General features: G+C 31.6%; 1 protein-coding gene across 2 annotated transcripts in view; it reads right to left on the bottom strand.

Annotated features, from left to right (window-relative positions):
• The window catches only part of LOC139514353 (dimethyladenosine transferase 2, mitochondrial-like), a 57,131-nt gene that overhangs the window by 39,752 nt on the left and 1,642 nt on the right, over positions 1–15,737 (bottom strand). The window contains exons 2-11 of one of the 2 annotated variants that reach the window (XR_011662602.1): positions 13,858–14,124; positions 11,629–11,697; positions 10,262–10,359; positions 8,942–9,068; positions 7,306–7,463; positions 6,420–6,518; positions 4,364–4,411; positions 3,725–3,888; positions 1,485–1,587; positions 129–561 (exon numbers count right to left, since the gene is read on the bottom strand). Coding sequence is in view for 1 of the 2 variants with exons in the window: in XM_071303464.1 (XP_071159565.1) it covers positions 355–561; positions 1,485–1,587; positions 3,725–3,888; positions 4,364–4,411; positions 6,420–6,518; positions 7,306–7,463; positions 8,942–9,068; positions 10,262–10,359; positions 11,629–11,697; positions 13,858–14,110 (1,326 nt within the window). In the remaining variant the exon portion in view is untranslated. The remainder of the gene's footprint in view (positions 1–128; positions 562–1,484; positions 1,588–3,724; positions 3,889–4,363; positions 4,412–6,419; positions 6,519–7,305; positions 7,464–8,941; positions 9,069–10,261; positions 10,360–11,628; positions 11,698–13,857; positions 14,125–15,737) is intronic. The other variant, XM_071303464.1, reaches the window with a different exon arrangement.

Here is a 15,737-nt window from a genome sequence, read left to right as displayed (position 1 = left end):
TTCAGATGACCTTGACCAATTACCTAGATATGTGAAAGGATTAAGTGGACTTCCAGGATGGAAATCATTCAATTCATACACAGGTTTAGAATACAGAAACATTTCATTGGTAATTAAAAATAACTTACTTATACATGTATACTAGTTGCTCTGTCTAGTATTACATGAACTTCCATGAGGACTAATTACATCCATCACCATTTATATGATAACTGCAGTATTCTTTAGGTTGATTATAGTTTGTATTGTAGATGTCAATGAATAATTTTCTTTGATAAGTTCCCAAAGGGTATCAGGATCTTTATCAAATCATATTAAATTATTGTTCTCTTTACCATGCTCATTCAAATCACGTTAATTTTCCTCATGTTTTATTATCTCAGTATGTTGATCTTGATGTTTGATTAGTTTTTTATGTTCTCCATGGTATTCCATAAGGTCATGCTCTTCATGATGTTCGATGAGACCGTGCTCTACATGAGATTTTTCATCCTTGGTGTCAGAATCAGATAACATAGAATGTATAATGGATTCCTCATATCCAGGCCAAGTCTTCATTTCCTGCAAAAATTAAATTCCAATAAAATATTAAATATAAGAATTAATACATGTATAGGCTGATTTCTCTATTTATTGAGATAACTACATTAAAAGTTTGTTCTACAGGCATTTAAAATATTAATCCTTGCTGGATATTGAACAGATATATCATGTTATGGAGGGGTATTAGCAAAAAATGCCAGTCAAGGGACTGTGAAATTGTGATCCCAAGACAGGTATTTTTCGCAAATAGCCCTCCATAACATGAAATATCTGTTCAATTACACCGAATAGATTTTGATTTAAACAGTCTGTAGAGGTGAAGGGAAATTGTAGTACTGAGGGAATTATACGTGAACTTATACATGTTATACATGCGAGTGCTATCTTTTTGTAACATCATGGTATATATGTGTAAACATCAGTTATTCTATCATTTAATCGTTTATTTGAATTGATGTCTGCATGACGATATAATGTACTCTTTCTTTTAGACGATAAAAAAATCAGCTGAAGTTGATGAATCACGCTATTTTTGTTTCCAAAAATAACAGTAACGATAATTATTTGAGACATATGACGAATCACGATAAGGATATTTTGATGAATCATGGTAAAATTTTAACCAATTTGACACTAACGGTAGCCGAAAATTATCATTTGATGCCTGACTGTAAAGGGCATTTTCATCCTCATATAAGGTGTAATTATGATAAAAACTAGGGATGTCAGCTCGACTTATAGTTTTTCCTTGTTTAATATTGTATAAATCATTTACAATTCACCAACCCAAGGAAGACAACTCAATGCTGAAACTATTGTTTAACAGAAAATATAGGAAAGATGTCATTTTTTAAAGAGAAACTCATTTGCAAAACAGTTTTCTGCAGTAACATTGACACTGGAAACTTGATATCGCAACATTTTTTGATTTGTTTACTTACTGTATATATCTGTAAGTATTGTTGTGGGGTTATATCAACAAGTCTGTCTATCATTAAAATACCCATACATACAAGATGTATTCCACTGTCAGGGAACATGTTACTGAAAGATACAAAATTGTGTAAAATGTCCATTGTTTAGCTAAATTATATAATTCAAGGGTTGAAATCTATAGGTGGCACTTTGAAAATGCAGCTGTTTTACAAACGTCACCTCTTTTGGGGAGATATATACCTATAGATATTTTGTTTTGTGTACATGCTGGTTCCTTAGTGATATGCTCTCTTTGTTACATCTTGTAAAGATATAACTTGGAATGTTACCAGCATAAAAACACATGGTTGAGAGAATTTTGGATTCTGATGAAGACTCCAAGTGAAGGGAGGGGTTAGTACTGAATATAAGTATAAGTTTTAAATCTTACAAATTCTGGGCATATAAATATTGAAAATATCCCACACAGCCCTATGTTTTGACCTTTGAATAAAATAGAAGTGCATATCAACTTCCCATTTTAGGAAATAATTTATTACCAAACTTCATAGTTAAAGTTGCACAGTTTTAAACGTAAAGGGAGTTCCTATGGGAAATAGCATTGTCTTTATTTACAAAAGTGCAACCTATAAGCCTACTACTTGCCTGGTGATACCTTTTAGGTCAAAATGTCTAAGGGCATTGATTCAATCCAGTGGCTATAACTTTATCAAATATGCAAGGCATACAATTATCTACAAATGGGAAAAGCAATAGAATTTTTGTATTAAGGTTTGTCATAAATATATAAAATATCCCTTTATCCATAAAAAGAAGAAATGATCAGTTATGATCATCATAACCTTTTGAATATATTGAATATTTTGAAACTTTCATAGAATAATCTAAGTTGACAAGAACTGAAAGGATAATCTAAGGATACTGGAGAAGATTTTATAAAGAGTAAATCAGGTTAATCTTACAGGTACCTTGATCCCAGATCAAGATATTCTAGAATTGGCTAGCTGAGACCCTTAAATGAACAATCAATTAACATCTGCAAATAAATACAGAAAATATTGAAATGTGTAATCAGGGACAGTCTATACTAACTATACTTAGTATGGCAATCACCAGATTTTAACAAAATAGGTAACACTGAGGTAAATTGCATACGAAAAACATGTAGATGAATTGTTGTCTGGAAGCCAACAATTTAAAAAAAGTTTTTTTTTTTTTAAATTTGTACAAATTAAAGAATTTTCTTCAGTATATGTACATACATAAGTTTTATAACTAGAGACTCTAAAGAGCATGTGTCCCTCATCTTGGTCTATGTGCATATTAAACAAGGAACACACATTACAGTCAGAAATAGAATTCATGACAAAATTTGGGTTTTGGTGATGGTGATGTGGTTATAGGTCTTACTTTACTGAACATTCTTGCTGTTTATCCCTATCTTTAATGAACTTGGCCCAGTAGTTTCAGAGGAAAATATTTTGTAAAAATTTACAAATTGTCAAAAATTGACTATAAAGGGCAAGAACTCCTTAAGGGGTCAATTGACCATTTTGGTCATGTTGACTTATTTGTAAATCTTAACTTTGCTGTACATTATTGCTGTTTACAGTTTATCTCTATCTATAATTATATTGAAGATAACCAAAAACTGCAAAACTTTCTTAATTACCAATTTAGGGGCAGCAACCCAACAATGGAATGCCAGATATTACAGGGCAGATAGATCATGACCTATTGAACAATTTAACACCCGACAGATTGGCTCAAAATGCTTTGGTTCAAGAGATATAAGCCAAAAACTGCATTTTACCCCTTTGTACTGTTTTTTGCCATGTCAGCCATGTTGGTTAGCTGGCAGGGTCATCAGACACATTTTTTAAACTAAATACCATAGTGATGATTTGGCCAAGTAGTTTCAGAGGAGGAGATTTTTGACAACGACAACAGATGACAGACAAATGATGAGTAAGCTTACTTGGCCCTTTTGGGAGGGTGAGCTTATAAAAATTAGGCATTTAGTCATAAAAACATATCCGTCATTTTTTTTTATTTTGAAGTTTCATATGAACTTAATTAAATATTATGGATGGATAACTTATGATGGGGTCACAAAGAAATCAATAGCTTTCACTACATGTAGTAAAGTAGTAATTTTATCCAGATAAATTAAAATTTAAGGTTTGGAAAACAACAGGTATTTTACTTTTATAAACATTTATTTGAAACTTCTAATGTCACTTACCATATCTTTGGAATCAATCTTTCCCTCTTTTTCTTTGTGATAATTTGGAATAGGAATTTATATAAATGATGAAAGTTGTCCACTTCTCTTATAACATTAAGTCGTGGTACCATATGGAATAAATAACCATTACTACCAGTAACGACGTCATCAGGTAACTTTAACTGACAAAAAAAAGGTTTTAAGTACCTGTAGTTTGTCTATAATGACTAGGAATATGGTATTTGAAGTTAATTGCAAGAATATTCTATAAAAGTCAGATTAATGCTGAAAGAAAAAATCATAATGTCGAAGGCAAATCTCCCACTTAACAGGATTGAGATGGCCTACTTTTAAGATTTGAAAAGTTGAGATGTGTGCATAAATAAGATCTTAAAATTAATTTAGCAGTTGTTTTTGTCATAAAATGTTATAGTTATACTTTATGTGCCTGTCATAAGTCAGATCCTATTTATAATTTGTATTTGGTTGATAAGCCTTTTAAAGCTTTCTCTTCCGTTCAGGTGTTGCTCATAGTTGAAGGCCATAAAGTGCTTTATAGTTCTAGTGTTATACATCCTCTTCCTTTGTTCTCCTGGGGATGCCTGTCTCCCATACAATTATACAACATCTCCTGATTTATACCAGTTCTTCACTTACCTCTTGAAACTTTCTGACAGGTAGTAAATTTAATGATGTTAATGGAACCTGTGTAGTAAAAATAAGTTTTTATATTAGGAAATAAATGTTAATTAAAGTTTATTTACAACAACCTTTTTAAAGAAATAGGTCTTAGTTTGGGCTCTCAGTTTTTATTAGTTTCTGTTCTAAAGAGCCTATGTCTCTCACCTTGCTTGGTCTATGTGCATAATAAACAAAGAACACAGATGGATTCATAACAAAATTGTGTTTTGGTGATGCTGATGTGTTTGTAGATCTTACTTTACTGAACATTCTTGCTGCTCACAATTATCTTTATCTATAATGAACTTAGCCCAGTAGTTACAGTAGAAAATATTCCAGTAGTTAGAGAGGAAAATATTTTGTAAAAATTTACAAAATTTATGAAAATTGTTAAAAATTGACTATAAAGGGCAATAACTCCTTAAGGGGTCAATTGATCATTCTGATCAAGTTAACTTATTTGTAGGTCTTACTTTGCTGTACATAATTGCTGTTTACAGTTTATCTCTAACAATAATAATATTCAAGATAATAACCAAAAGCCGCAAAATTTTCTGAAAATTACCAATTCAGGGGCAGCCTGATTGGTCTGAAAATTCCAGGGCAGATAGATCTTCACCTAATGAACAATTTTATCCTCGTCAAATTTGTGGACAAGTTTGGTTAAAGGAGTAGGTCCAGTAAGACCCCTTTTTGGCCCCAAAATATAGCAGTTTTACAAAAATGTTCAAATGTAAACTTTTAGTTACTTATTGGACAGTAGAATGCTACTGCTACATAAATATGGGCTGTTTTTGACAATACAATGCACATATATCGGGTACTAGCACCATAAAGTCATGCTAAATTACTGAAATCTTCACAATTCTAGCATTTTAGTTAAATTTTAGACGGTTTTCGTGTAAAACGAAAGTGGCCGCGTTCGTGTTCATCCTTAATATTGAAATGTAAGTTGCATTTTATTATAATACATAACATATATAAAGGTTGAGGATGAACACGAATGCGGCCACGTTCATTTTTGACAAAAACCAACTTAAAAGTGACATTTTTCTGCGTATTTGATAGATTTTTCATATTTGAGCTTGAATCGGATCGTTTTAAATGACTAAATCAGTTAAAATCTTTCACATAAACTGATTGATTCAAATGAAATAGACCCTTAAGTGTTTAAAAAGTGGTCAAAATCTTTCGTCAGATGAACCTGAAATTTGAGGCCAAAATCGGTCCTTACCGGACCTACTCCTTTGTTTTTAAAAGTAGTTTCAGAGGAGAGGATTTTAGTGAAATATTACAAAAATTGTTAAAAAATTGTCTATAAAAGGCAATAACTCCTAAAGGGGTCATGTTGACTTATTTGTAGATCTTACTTTGCTGAACATTATTGCTGTCTATAGTTTATCTCTATCTATAATAATATTCAAGATAATAACCAAAAATTGCAAATTATCATCAATTTACTAATTTAGGGGCAGCAACCTAATAATGAGTTGTCATATTTGTCTGAAAACTTCAGGGCAGATAGATCTAAACCTGATGAACATTTGTAGCGTCTGTCAAATTCTAAATGATTTCGTTTAAGAGATACAAAAAAATAAACACCTATGTTCTGTTTTTGTAAAAGTTAACAACGACGGACGATGACGACAAAGATGACAACAGACAATGACGACCAAGACAATGATGGACGATGACAACAAAGACAACAACGGACGAAGGACACCAATAAAATTCTCAATAACATGTTAAAATTCTTGCAAACTACAATTAAAAAATACACAGAAAGAATATTGAATGTGGACTATGTGGTATGGGCTTTGCTCATTGTTGAAGGACACACAGTGACCTATAGTTGTTAATTTCTGTGTCATTTGGTCTCTTGTAGAGAGTTGTCTCATTGGCAATCATACCACACCTTCTTTTTTATATTATATATAATATATAAAAAAAAAATCACAAGAGAAGCATCCTCATGTCCATGTACATATATCGTTTCTTTTTCAAATAGCACAAATAAATCAGATCAGCTTACCTTATCAATATATTTAATCTTAAACAGCTGATGCATCATCATGGGAAATGGAAGGAAATATTTTAAACTACTTCCTCTTACTTCAACACACCGAAGTCTCTACAAAAACAAAACAATGTTAAAAAATACCTTTTTCCCTTTACATGCCATGCTTTATTTCAATTACAAGCTTGTTGAAAACACAATTCTTCTTGCAAAAATGTCATAGATATTCATTGGTCATCTCAATGAGATTGATTTTCTCGCTTGAGCTGGTAGAGCAAAAGTGAGAAAAGCAATTGAGTTAAGATGACAAATGATAATATATTTTGCTATTTTACCTATGAAGACCTTGTTAATATCATTGGCAATAGCATCATGCTGCATGTGGGCCCTTAGTTTCTAGTGTTAACTTTTCATATCACTCTGCCTTACTTAGAAAGGAAATTATCTGTCAGTAAGATCAAATGAAAATTTCGTAAAATAGTGATAATACAGTTTATTCCATATTGATAAAACTTTGGTAGGTTTGATTACATTTGGATTTCACATAAAACAGCATATTCATCTAAGGAAAAAATTAAATATTCATTGCACAAAACGTGCATAATCATAGTAAAATCGTATGATGTACAATGGATTTTGGTAAATAATGGTTATTACAGGGTTTTCTGTCTCGGAATACCGAATTAAACAATAACTGTCTTTGTTTTGAATTTTGGAAACCACATTTTAACCTCGGCAATTGTATGATATTCATTTACAAACAAGTCTATTGCAATGATTATTGCACTTCCAGCACAGCAAAGCTTCTTATGGCTGCAAACTGATGACCAAAGTAATAAAAGTTACTTTTAAAAAAAAAATCTTTATATTATAATTATATTGTATAAAGTATATATAATACCCTGCACATAGCTGGTGATACAAAGAAGAAATACTCAGGGTTTATATTACTGAACACTCCCTCCTTTTCTGCAAGCTCTTCTAACATGTGAAATACCATGCTACTTTCAATGCCTTCAGACATCTTTCCAACAAATGTAACTTTCTGTTTCTTATTCTCTACAAGAGTAATTGTAAATAATTAAAATGTTCAGCCTATATATGAAACAGACAATGTAATTCTTTTCAGTTTGTTTTTTTTGGAAGATAGAGTAACTAATTATTTTTTTCATACTTTTACTTTTAAATAAATCTATGCATTAATCTACCATGAAATATGAACAATATATATTGCTTTTAACATGATTAATTGGGATACATTGGTTTTAAAGTTTATGAAAACAAATTAAACACTTAGGCCGTATACACATTGACCTAAACTCAGTGTTGTGTTAGTGTAACTCACACGTAAACTAAACACATTTACGTTCCCATTGATAAAACTCTATGTTTACCTGTTGTTTAAATTATGTTTTGTCTACACGCAGTTGATAGTCAATGTAGGCCTTGTGTAGGTTAATTGTATACAAAACTAGGCATTTAGATCATTAGTTTTAACATGTATATTTAAGGAAGAAATGATTTTTAAATAAAATTGATATTTATTACAATAATTAATAAACTTCTTCACAGAAATATTTGTCTAACTTTGATATATTTATTTGTTATAAAAAAAACTTTATGTCGTTTTATTAACCCCTAATCAAGACTCAAAGCATCATCATTGCCGTGCCGTAATTCATTTGAAAAGGTCTTCCCGAATCGACTGGACGTTGAAAGAAATATTTGCCACTGGTCTTTACTCAAACAACGATTCACTCATAAATGCATTACTAAACAAAATAATTGTGAGGTAAATAGTATTTTGTTTGTCTAGTATCTCAGATCCGCTAAAATACATTTAGAAATAATAAAAAAACATTCCCCCCTCTCTTTGCCAAATACTCCTTGGAGAAGAAATACCATCTAAAACAAACAGAAAAGATAGAAATGTTGGGATCCTAAAACATCTCAATCCTTTTTCTTCGTCTGTAAGCAAGCTACGTTTTTTTAATGCGTAATCGAGACATCTTTAGTATCTTTAAACTACTCTGAATCATCAAGTTGGCATTCATAGAGGAGCAACCACTTAACTTCAAAAAAGAAGGGGGGTTCGGAGTATGTTTTTTTTCTGAATCAGAATTTTTTCACGCCAACGTTTTTATTCAGTTTTTTCTAGCAATCAAATATTTTTTTCAATATTTAACTCTTTAATGTAAGAGGAAACTCTGGATTCTGACCAATTTTTTTTTATTATCTATGAACAGATTTTTTTTTTTTTTTATCAAATTGGGGATAAAAATAATTGTAGCTATAATTTTATATATAATGAAAGTGAAATTTAGATGATCCAAATAAACAAATACTTTGATTTCAATTGTTTTCAAATGCCATTAACAGCTTCATAGTGCATGTAGTGTATGCCTTTTCATGTACCTTCCAATTATATAATTATATAAAAAAAAAAATAGTTGTTAAAATGTAAACAAACTTAAGTTCAATGTAACTTTTCTCTTTAATTAAATACCATTACAAAAAATCTTTTAAAAAATACATACCTAAGGGGACAATATCTGGTAAATTTATATGTCCTTTTAATCCACCATATTTGTGGGTATATTTAAAATGTGAAAGATTCCCGGTCTTTACCAAAAATGTGTTTTCTCCCAATTTCTTTTGTAAATCCTACAAAATATCAGTTATTTTATTCATAAATTATTAACCAGTAGCCTTTTTAAAGATTAACAACTGTAAGAAATTATACTACATGTAAAATGATTCTGCAAAGCGTTTGTCATGAAGATGGGTGAGGTATCAATATTAGCAAGCTGCAGGGGTTTCATTATCTTTCATGTTGACTGGTACTTTCCATGTTTCTAGGTGGTACTTTTCAATTTATTCCATGAATATCTTATATAAAAATTCCTACATTTAGGCGGTACTTGTCAATAGCATAGGAGGGTAAAAGTACAGGGTACCGCCTCCTAATGAATGGCCTGAAGCTGGGTTTTTTCCAAGTGTTCTTGTTTTCATGATTTTCATAAGTATAAAGAATTCGAAAGTAATATCAAGGCAATTGAGTCATAATTGATCATTATTGACCATGTGATTGTGAAAAAGAGTAGATTATAATTTGTTTATTTGTCTGTTTGTGAGAATAATGATATCAAAATGAAGAAACATGCAAATAGATATAGAAAGATGTGTTCACATGTCATCTCCTCTGAAAATGTATTATACCATGTGACCATTGATGGAAGGAAAATATCGACTTACAACAATGTCAGAGATGTGGACAACCTCCATTTATGCCAACTATAAGCTCTACATGTAGTTATCAAATCAAGCCACCAATTGAACTACTGTTGAAGACTGTATGTTGATGTGTATGTTTTTTGTGTGCTATGGGGATGTGGTCTCATTGGTATACCCCATACCTCCTTTATTCATACTCATATTTAATTTTTGTGCTATTTTCCCATTTCTTGAGTGGTGTGAGAAAAATATTTCTTAGCACTAGTGAAATATCTGTTCCCAACAAATGATTGGTCGAAATTTAAATATGACGTTAAATTTTCTTGATTTCTTGTGAATTTCCTGTTGGGACATCCTGAAAAAGGCCACAATGTCTGACGACTTCACATGTAAAGAACATAAATTTCGGATAATCTTTGAAAAAGGAAGGAAAATAATCAGTAAAGAAACAGATTCCACCACTATAACTAGTGTATTACAATATTTCTCCACTTTCAACAGTTAAATTTTAATTATTTAAATTTTCTGCAAGTGTCACGCTTTAAATATTAAAATTTAACTGTCTCTAGTGAAGAAATATTGTAACACACTTGTTGCAGTGATGAAATCTATAATTCTCTTACCTCTAATGCTTTCAAATAATCCATATTATTTTCAACAGCAATATATTTCTGTATTTTCTTGCCATTCTCCATTAAAGCTCTGGTTAATATTCCTTGACCTTAAGAGAATGGAAATACAATAAGATAAAAATCAAATTATATTATAAAAAAAGAAAGTGAAAATTGAAAAAAAAAGATGTTGATATCAATCTTTTGAATATTTTTCTATCCTAGGAGATGTGCGGTATATGACAATGAGACCAGCATACCGCAGTAACAAACACAATTCAGTCTGCACAGTTAGCCACTAGTCCGTTGCCCCAGTCTAGTAAAATTTCATTCAGACTAGTGAGTTTTTGCAAAACATTGTTTGGACAAATAGGAAAAATGTCTTAATATTGATGTTTGGACTAGCAGTTGAAAAAGTTTTTGGTGCAGACTGATGTCACTTTTCAGAGTGAAAGAAGAGGTTGAAATTTTATCATGTGCTACCCATTAAACCTACATAATCATGCAAGAACACGTCTTCTAATAATGAGGAACATGCAGTCAGTCTATTCAACTTCAACAGAGTGCTTAATTTTTTCTAATAATTTCTTTACAGCCTCCAGCGCTAGGTGCAATCTTAAACCAACAGTGAGGTTAACGTTTACTTTGGTTTGTGCTTTTCCTTTACCTTTTGTGTGTTTTATCTGTCCATGTTCTAATTTTGTGTCATGGATGAATACCCAATTTTTATACTAACGCAAAAAAGTTGCGTTGTATAATGCTATCATGTTGTCGTCTGCATCGTCTGCGTCATTGTCTGAAGACATATTTGGTTTCTGGACAATAACTTTAGCTTTAGAGAATGGATCTCTAAAAAAAATTACCAGAAGGTTCAATACCACTAATGGAAGGTTGGGATTGATTTAGGGGATTTTTGTCCAATAGGTATAGAAATTAGGGGCCAAAAAAGGGGCTCAAATAAGCATTTTTGTAGTTTCCAGTCAATAACTTGTGTTTAAGTGTATCTCTGAAATTATACAACAAGTTTCCATACTATGAAAGTGATGGTTATGGGGGTTATGCCTCAAATCATTTAGCAATTAGGGGCACAATTGTATTGCTCAAAAGCCAAAAAAAATTTAAGTTCATTAGACAACATTCATTCTGTGTCCATGGTGTCAGAAACCTATGCTGAGTCAACTATTTAATCACAATCCAAATTCAGAGCTGTATCAAGCTTGAATGTTGTGTCAATACTTGCCCCAACTGTTCAGGGTTTGACCTCTGTGGTCGTATAAAGCTGCACTCTGCTGAGCATCTGGTTGTATTATATTTAAGAAAGTCTACAATTTATGGTTTTTGTTTGTTTGTGTACAAGGACATATTGCATATAATCCTACCTGCATCTGTTTCAACAAGGATACCATCTTTATATTTTCTATTCTTCAGAATTGCATTTGCAATTTGCTCTACAACAATAAGTATGTAGTGGATTGATTAAATACTATATGACATTTCAGACTGTTGTTAAATCAAGCTTTAGATAATGAATAGATTTTGAAAAACTGTCATGACTGTGGCTTCATTTGTTTTCGTAGGTACCAATTTTTCGTGGATTCAAGGAAAACTTACATGTTTGTGGATAATAAATTTTATGGTTTAGACTAAGTCTGCAAACAAGCAGTGCCCTTTAAAAAAATTGTCATTTATTGAACATTTAATTTTGTGGTTCACCTTTTCCTTGTCAATCAATGAAAATTGGTTCCCATGAATAATAATGAATCCGAAGTATTTTGTAACATAAGAGAATTGAGTTCATTATTTCATTTTAAAAAAATGACAACAAAAATCTATAATTCTAATAAAAGAAGTTGGGAGTGGAATCATTTTCATAGGCGGATCCAGGGGGCCCTGGGCCCCCCCCCCCCTTTCGTGGGAAAAATTTGGTTGATTATATAGGGAATCATTGAAGCATGACTGGAGTGAGCCCCCCTTTAGGAAAAGTTCTGGATCCGCCACTGATTTTTATAGAATTAACAACTTCCTGAATATTCTAAATCAATAAAATGAATCCATTTGATTTTCTAGACAAATTGTTCAGAAATGTGATGATGCAAGTTTCAAACAGAAATAATATCAAAGATGTACATCAAATTAAAAATATCAAGTTGAGAAATGTGATCAAAACAAGGTTCAGGGTCTAGTTATTTGGGTCTAGTGACAACTGTCATCTTATTGAAAGTATTTGATTAAATCTAAATGTTCTGAGCAGTACTGTGTTAGTTATATGTCATTGGCATCTAAATGTTCTAAGCAGTACTGTGTTAGTTATATGTCATTGGCATCTATATGTTCTGAGCAGTACTGTGTTAGTTATATGTCATTGGCATCTATATGTTCTAAGCAGTACTGTGTTAGTTATATGTCATTAGCATCTATATGTTCTGAGCAGTACTGTGTTAGTTATATGTCATTGGCATCTATATGTTCTAAGCAGTACTGTGTTAGTTATATGTCATTGGCATCTAAATGTTCTGAGCAGTACTGTGTTAGTTATATGTCATTGGCATCTAAATGTTCTGAGCAGTACTGTGTTAGTTATATGTCATTGGCATCTATATGTTCTAAGCAGTACTGTGTTAGTTATATGTCATTGGCATCTATATGTTCTGAGCAGTACTGTGTTAGTTATATGTCATTGGCATCTATATGTTCTAAGCAGTACTGTGTTAGTTATATGTCATTGGCATCTAAATGTTCTGAGCAGTACTGTGTTAGTTATATGTCATTGGCATCTATATGTTCTAAGCAGTACTGTGTTAGTTATATGTCATTGGCATCTAAATGTTCTGAGCAGTACTGTGTTAGTTATATGTCATTGGCATCTAAATGTTCTGAGCAGTACTGTGTTAGTTATATGTCATTGGCATCTATATGTTCTAAGCAGTACTGTGTTAGTTATATGTCATTGGCATCTAAATGTTCTGAGCAGTACTGTGTTAGTTATATGTCATTGGCATCTAAATGTTCTGAGCAGTACTGTGTTAGTTATATGTCATTGGCATCTATATGTTCTAAGCAGTACTGTGTTAGTTATATGTCATTGGCATCTAAATGTTCTGAGCAGTACTGTGTTAGTTATATGTCATTGGCATCTAAATGTTCTAAGCAGTACTGTGTTAGTTATATGTCATTGGCATCTAAATGTTCTGAGCAGTACTGTGTTAGTTATATGTCATTGGCATCTAAATGTTCTAAGCAGTACTGTGTTAGTTATATGTCATTGGCATCTAAATGTTCTGAGCAGTACTGTGTTAGTTATATGTCATTGGCATCTAAATGTTCTAAGCAGTACTGTGTTAGTTATATGTCATTGGCATCTAAATGTTCTGAGCAGTACTGTGTTAGTTATATGTCATTGGCATCTAAATGTTCTAAGCAGTACTGTGTTAGTTATATGTCATTGGCATCAATAAACATTTACAAATATTAAAAAAGGCACAAAAAATAATTATATTCTTGCAATTATATCAAGCATATGGAAAATGTTATCTGGTATTCTAAACTAATCAATAAAATATTTCATGTACATTCATTTATTACTTTTTCTTGGTTCATATATTATGTACCTGCTATTGCTTCATCAATAAAACTGTAAACTTTGTTTGCATTAGGTCTCTTTTTTCTTGTTTCAGCTTTCTTCTCTTTCTTCTCTTTTGCATATCTGGTTTCTGAAACCTGTGTGTGGAATCCAGCTATAAAATGTACAGCTGGAAATGATTTAAACGTCTGGACACTGAAGCTTAGAAGTTTACCACATTTTGTACAGATACTACCATTCAGCATCAAGGTGTGTGCTCTAATCAAGCTATTTAACTTCATAGTCAATGATGAACCTAGAAAGCAAAATAAAATAGTTAAAGCATTAAATCATGGACTTTTATATTTTAAAATACTCTAAGATCCTTCATTTATTTATTTTTTAATATTAAAGCTGGTAGGCAAATTGTTGTCTTGATCGTAACTTTTTTCAATGTTTCTGATGTTATTAAAAGGTAGTTTAGTGTCTTGAATAAAATTGACCATTGGCATTGTATTGAAATAAAACAGCCCATATTCATGTAGCAAAAGTATTTTACTTTCCAATAAACAGCTAACCAGGTGCTCTGCAGGGCGCAGCTTTATACGACCGCAGAGGTTGAACACTGAACAGTTGGGGCAAGTATGGACAAAACATTCAAGCTTGATATAGCTCTGAATTTGGATTGTGATCAAATTTTTGACATTATATGGGTTTTTTACACAAAACAAATGTCAAGATCTTACAAATCAATTAAAGATTTCTTCCTCAAAAATATTTAAATTTAAAATTAAATAGTTGACACAGCATAGGTTTCTGACACAGAATGAATGTGGTCTAATGAACTTTCTTGCTATTGTACAATACTTAATGTAATATTTTTTGATCCTGATTTGGACCAACTTGAAAACTGGGCCCATAATCAAAAATCTAAGTATTTGTTCGTGTTGTTTATTCTTTAGTTTTCTATGTTGTGTCATGTGTGCTGTTTTTTGTTTGTCTTTTTCATTTTTAGCCATGGCCTTGTCAGTTTGTTTTAGATTTGCGAGTCTGACTGTCCCTTTGGTATCTTTCGTCCCTCTTTTAGATTCAGTATATCAAAGAAGCCCAAGAATTCAATTTGTGTTAAAATCAAACTTAGTTTAATTTTGGACCCTTTGGACTTTAATGTAGACCAACTTGAAAACGGGACCAAAAATTAAAAATCTACATACACAGTTAGATTCGGCATATCAAAGAACCCCAATTATTCAATTTTTGATGAAATCAAACAAAGTTTAATTTTGGACACCGATTTGGACCAACTTGAAAACTGGGCCAATAATCAAAAATCTAAGTACATTTTTAGATTCAGCATATCAAAGAACTCCAAGGATTCAATTTTTGTTAAAATCAAACTAAGTTTTATTTTGGACCCTTTGGACCTTAATGTAGACCAATTTAAAAACCGGACCAAAAATTAAGAATCTACATACACAGTTAGATTCGGCATATCAAAGAACCCCAATTATTCAATTTTTGATGAAATCAAACAAAGTTTAATTTTGGACCCTTTTGGCCTCTAATTCCTAAACTGCTGGGACCAATACAAAAAATCTATTCCAACCTTTCATAGATTTCTATTTACTTATACTAAAGTTATGGTGCAAAAACCAAGAAAAATGCTTATTTGGGCTTCTTTTTGGCCCCTAATTCCTAAACAGTCGGAACCAAAACACCCAAAATCAATCCCAACCTTCCTTTTGTGGTCATAAACCTTGTGTCAAAATATCATTGATTTCTATTTACTTAAACTAAAGTTATAGTGCAAAAACCTAGAAAATGCTTATTTGGGCCCTTTTTGGCCCTAATTTCTAAACTGTTGGGACCAAAACTTCCAAAATCAATCCCAACCTTCCTTTTATGATCATAAACCTTGTGTTTAAATTT

Source organism: Mytilus edulis, chromosome 3 (assembly GCF_963676685.1).
Source record: "Mytilus edulis chromosome 3, xbMytEdul2.2, whole genome shotgun sequence".
Taxonomy (NCBI): Eukaryota; Metazoa; Mollusca; class Bivalvia; order Mytilida; family Mytilidae; genus Mytilus; species Mytilus edulis.
Note: the sequence above shows the minus strand (reverse complement) of the source record. Positions and strands in the feature narration are given on the sequence as shown.